Source organism: Arachis ipaensis, chromosome B10, assembly GCF_000816755.2.
Source record: "Arachis ipaensis cultivar K30076 chromosome B10, Araip1.1, whole genome shotgun sequence".
Taxonomy (NCBI): domain Eukaryota; kingdom Viridiplantae; phylum Streptophyta; class Magnoliopsida; order Fabales; family Fabaceae; genus Arachis; species Arachis ipaensis.
The window spans coordinates 15,302,893-15,308,167 of record NC_029794.2 but is presented as its reverse complement, the minus strand read 5'-3'; the positions used below and the strand labels follow the sequence as shown (position 1 = coordinate 15,308,167).

The following is a 5,275-nucleotide window of genomic DNA, read 5'->3' as shown; positions in this document are numbered from 1 at the left end:
CATTCATTGATTCCCTTCAGAAGTGTAAATCGAAGAAGAAAATGAAGAAGAAGAAGAACGACGAAGAAGAAGAAAACGCGAACAGATGAGAACAACGAAGCTTATTAGGTTAAAGAAGAAGAAGAAGAAGAGAGAAGAAAAAAGAACGAAAATGCGAGAAAAAAAAGGTTTATGTTGAGAAAGATTTATCACGCAACAGAAGGTTTACGTTATATGAGACGCGTGTATAACAAACGACTCAGGAAAGGGGAACGCGCGTGTGAAAAAAGTTACTTGAGTAGCTTGAATAAAAAAATTATATGAATGTAGAGCTTTTTTGAATTAATAATAGCAAGCAGGTAAACCATCAAATCTCATACGCAAAGTGTACCAAACTAATTTATTTATGACTATATCATCACTATGTTAATTATTTTTTGCTTAGGACTTGGATGCTTCCAATGCTTTAATTTTAGCGTCTTTGAAGAGTCCTTTTTTGCGCCAATAGAGAAAGTAACGCAGCATATAGGAATCAACAAATGTCTCAGGAATTGCCCTCACTGTAAATGCCTGAAGAGAATGTAGCAAGTAAGGCACCACCACAGTTTCATACCCAATCCATCTTGTGCATGATTTTATATACTTCTCTGGCGTTGGAACAAACACAGAAGTTCCCAGCTTTGTTAACTTCGTTGACACATATAATGGAACCTGTTTCACACATTTATTAGAATATATTTATAGAGAAAGTTTAGGGGGTTAGCATTTTTATTAAAATTCGGCCAATAATTAATTAACAAAAGAAAAATGAATAACCCTACACTATTAGATATAATCTCATACCATTAAAAATATTACTAATTGCTAATTGATAACTATAAATTACAAAACCTGCTGACTCCCTAACATTATTCATAGAACATTAGTTTAGATATACAATGAGATGTTATATGGTATATGGGAGTGAGAGTAGTAAATTTGGGCGGTTAAATATTAGATAAATAGTCAGTATTAGAATAAAAGTTTTATTTTAATACACCAAAAAACCTACAAAATTTTTTTTATACTAATAGTCAAAATTAAATTTTTAAAATAAAAAGGTAATATGATCTTTCTAGATTTTTTTTCCAATCTTTAGTTGAAAAACTCAACCACCAATAAAAAACCAAATTCAAGAGTTCAACCAAACAACACAAATTGAACCAACCAAACAAAACAAGAACCAAACCCACAACTTGGCACAGACAAAACCAAATCAACACAACACTCACATAGTCACATAATCAAACTAAACAAAACCCAAAATTCCAAAACACATGCCAATAACATAAATAAGACACCAGACCAAGACCATCAATAATTCTATTACCAAACTCCTTAAACATGAAATTAAATTCACGTATTGTGCCCTACGATAAGATTCTGATTCTAACTATGCACTGCTCTGTCTTTCTTCTAGTTGTTTTTTAGTTGACTGATATTTTTAGAGTTATTATATGACCTTTAAAAAATTTTAAATGCCATCTCTAGTACATAAAGATCAATATTAAGAATTAAGATATCAGATGGATTGAATCTCTTTCCTTTTTGTGTTAGGAGTACAACATGTCATAAGGCCATTTACAACTTATATAAACATAGATGATCATATTCCAAGATTGTGAGAAGTGAGAACATAATAAAAGTATCTATATAATTAAAAATGCTTCTATATCACTTGGATTAATTGGTAATGTCAAAAATATTTCAATCAAATATAAAAAGAAATAAAAGAAAACCTGACACTGGATGTCAATTCCTTTATGCCTGTATTCCAAGTTAATGCATCTCGAGAACATTTCCACAGATCTGTGAAAAACAAATAAATATTACGTTTATTTTATAGAAACAAAAATTTAATAGGACAATGTTATTTGTAGATCTAACTTTTTCTGTCTATTTTAAGTAGTTATTAAATCTAAGAGTGGAGAAGGCAAAAGAAGTAAAAGATTGAAGTTATAAATCAAAGTGAAGTCCCTTTTCTGATCCAATTTTATTTCAAGTTGGTACGAGGTTCACATAGAATTACGGTGAAAGACATAAAATGTAATTATGATGTTAGAATAATTGTGGGTATTTGATCAATATGTTAAAAAGAGTAAAACTCCTTTTTATCCCTTATATTTTTTTAATTTAGACAATTCACACCTTAAAAATTAAAAAATAATAGTTTGTACCCCATATTTTTTCTTTTTGTTAGACACATGAATCTTTTTATGAGAATTTTCGGCAAATAACTACTATGATATAGTATTCACCTGTTTTACATGGATGATAACCATTTGATTGAAGTTGTTTATTGTTTATACAGTCATCAAAACAATATTACAGAAAGATAATAGCCATTTGATTGAGACATTATTTTGATGATTATGTAAGAGCTAAACAATTCCAATCAAATTATTATTATTTACGTAGAACTGATGAAGATTAGATCATATAAGTCACTTTACATGTAAGTATTTTTCATTTTTTTTTTACTAAAAATTCTCATAAAAGAGTTCATGCGGTCTAATAAAAAAAAAGAATAAGGAACTTGTTATTTCTCAATTGTTAAGATGCAGAAAAAGATAGAGTTGGACAAAAATTTTTACTATTAAAAAAAAGTTTAACCGCTTTTATATTATAATGTCAGCTAAAATGACTAACTTAATCACTTATGATGTTTCTTAAAAAAAGAAAAACAAAACTACTATTTTAACTTAATCACTTAAAAACATATATATAAGGCTCACATAGCATTCCACAACATAAACACTTTCCGCACTGAAAATACTAAGCAATTAATAAAGTCAAAGATTGAATTCTAAGCAAATAAAAAAGCATAAATTAAATTTAGAAAATTACCGTTTAGTAGCAGCATAGACGGTAAACAAGGGATATGATGGAAGAAGAAAAGTAGAACCAGATCCAAGGTTTATGATTGCTCCTTTCTTCTTCTTGATCATACTAGGAATCACTGCCTTTGTGACCCAAATTGTTCCTTCCACATTAACTTTTATGGTACCATTTATCATCTCATAATCAACCTCATGAAAGTACCTAGCATAAGCATGTGTCCACCCAGCACAATTTACAAGAATACCCACATCCAAACCCTCAATTTCTTCCTCAACCCTTTTCATAATTTCCTCTCCATTTTCTTTTGCAAAATCAATTGCTAAACATTTTATTTCAACATTGCCACTATTTTTGTCTCTTATTTCATTGGATGTGGCTTCAAGCTTTTTAGGGTTTCTACTAACCAAGAGAAGGTTGAGACCCTTAGATGCCAATTCATGTGCCATGGCTTTGCCAATTCCATCGGTGGATCCAGTGATCATGGCCCATGAACCATACTCTTTTAGATTCTTTGGAGCCCTTAAGAACATTCCCCATACCCACTTCACAAAATACAAGACATTTTTGCATACTAAGATGAAGCCTATGGTACTTGTTGCTACCATGAAGAAATCAAGAAACTCCATTTGAGTAATGCTATTTATTAGTTATGCGCTCGAATGTACATAAATTATTATTCCATGCTCATCAAAAACAAAAGAAATAAAAGAAACAAAATTCTCAAGCTAGGTTATGCATGCACTCGGTGCTTTCAATTCATTCATAAAAAAGGGTCATGTAGTAAGTGTGGGATGGTGCAACAGAAAATTCTTTCAAATAAAGTTTTCAGGTGCGGTTGCTACGCACTAGGCATAAATTAATCAATTGATTAATTTTTTTATGAATGGTTTAGACACATGACCATAAAAATAATAAAATATTTGTAGGGCATAAATAATTATACACTTTTAGGCTATGTTTGTGTGTTTCGTGAATAATAAAAGTTCATGATTAGTAGTGGAAAGAAAGATAAAGACAAAGGGCACCATAAACCAAACTATGGAGTAATAAGTCATATTGGACTCCAAAAACGTTTTAGTAATTAAGATATTTTAGGCTTTTATAAAAGTTTTAAGTATTAAACTAAATTTTAAGTTTTTATTTCATTAAACAAATTCCTTTATAGGTCAGATAATTCCGTTAGCGGCTAAAAGAATTTTCTATGTAAAATGCTAATTTAAAAATTTTAAAAATTTGTAGAAACTTTTATACCATGTTGAATATGAGAACCTTAACCTTCTTTGCAATCATTGCAAGTGCTTTGGACATGCATGTACCATAGGCACTTATTCATATTTGGCTCAATAAATAAAAGTCAGGTCTAAGAAGACTAAAAAGGTCCACTAATAAAGATGGACTTCATGATAAGCCTGACCTCTTCAAAAAGGTCGGACAAAGACATAGAAGTCCAACTCTACTTGACTTAACAAGTAACTGCTTTCGTAAATCTCTTCTACCATCTCTACCTCATTTAGAAGGTAGATCCCAACAAACTCCCAAGATAAAGGGAACGCTCATCTATCAGAAAAGATAGAACTATTTCAACAAAGTTGGTTATCTACTCTACTATAAATACACTGGAACCCCTAGGTATAACTCACGTTCTACTCTACTAAAAACCTACTTAAAATCCTTGCTAACTTAAGTATTGGAGTCTCTTGTAGGTACCACCCCCTACCTCCTCACGAGAAACTCGGACAAGCAGCACATCGGCACTAAAGAGGTCGGACGCTGCCACATCATGGGGTCTGGACCTCACGTTCAGGCCCAAACAAACGTTTCATGTAACCCTCGGGACATTGACGTCGTTGCTGGGGACCTGGGATTCACCCTCTGACAAATGGTGGACCATGAGCTCAGAGATGGCTATACGGCATCTGAGTCTGAGCCAGAAGATTAGCCAGAAGACCAAGCTCTCTTGCTTTCGCCTCCACCACCACACCATGATCCCTACAGAGAAGGGACCTCAGGAAACCCTCAAACAAGGAGGATCCAGTCCGAGGTCCACCACCCTGAGGTGGAGGATCAACCTCATGCGACCGAGATCCTGGATCTCATCCATGGCCAAGGGGATCGACTGCAATAGCTCAAACACGAGGCTAAACGACAACGGAAAGCAGAATGAGAGTTGCGAAAAGAAGTAAGGTGACGAAAGGAATTAGAAAATAAGTTACGAAAACTGGAAGCTGATGTACAAAGAAAGAATAATCTGGCGGAGTGTAAGGAAAGTCCCTTGGGAGGACAAGATCCATTTACAGAAGAGATCATAAAGGCAAAAGTTCCTAGGAACTTCAAATCGTCCGACATGGATCTCTATGATGGAGCATCCGACCTGAGCCACCATCTTAGTAACTTCAGAAGCAGAATGAACTTGGCC

General features: G+C 33.2%; 1 protein-coding gene across 1 annotated transcript; it reads right to left on the bottom strand.

Moving 5' to 3' along the window:
* LOC107622240 (very-long-chain 3-oxoacyl-CoA reductase 1-like) lies at positions 204-3,636 on the bottom strand. The gene is made up of 3 exons (XM_016324115.2): positions 2,866-3,636; positions 1,758-1,827; positions 204-690 (listed from the first exon to the last, which is right to left on the bottom strand). Exons 1-3 carry the CDS (start codon positions 3,483-3,485, stop codon positions 421-423), a joined length of 960 nt encoding a protein of 319 aa, XP_016179601.1. The 5' UTR covers positions 3,486-3,636; the 3' UTR covers positions 204-420.

What these genes read in the sequence shown, in the direction of transcription:
- LOC107622240 (XM_016324115.2), bottom strand. Translation starts at nt 3,485, where the DNA reads ATGGAGTTTCTTGATTTCTTCATGGTAGCAACAAGTACCATAGGCTTC. An exon ending in GTCTATGCTGCTACTAAACG is followed by an intron (nt 1,828 to 2,865) that starts GTAATTTTCTAA and finishes TGTTTTTCACAG; the next exon opens with ATCTGTGGAAATGTTCTCGA. An exon ending in GAATTGACATCCAGTGTCAG is followed by an intron (nt 691 to 1,757) that starts GTTTTCTTTTAT and finishes TGTGTGAAACAG; the next exon opens with GTTCCATTATATGTGTCAAC.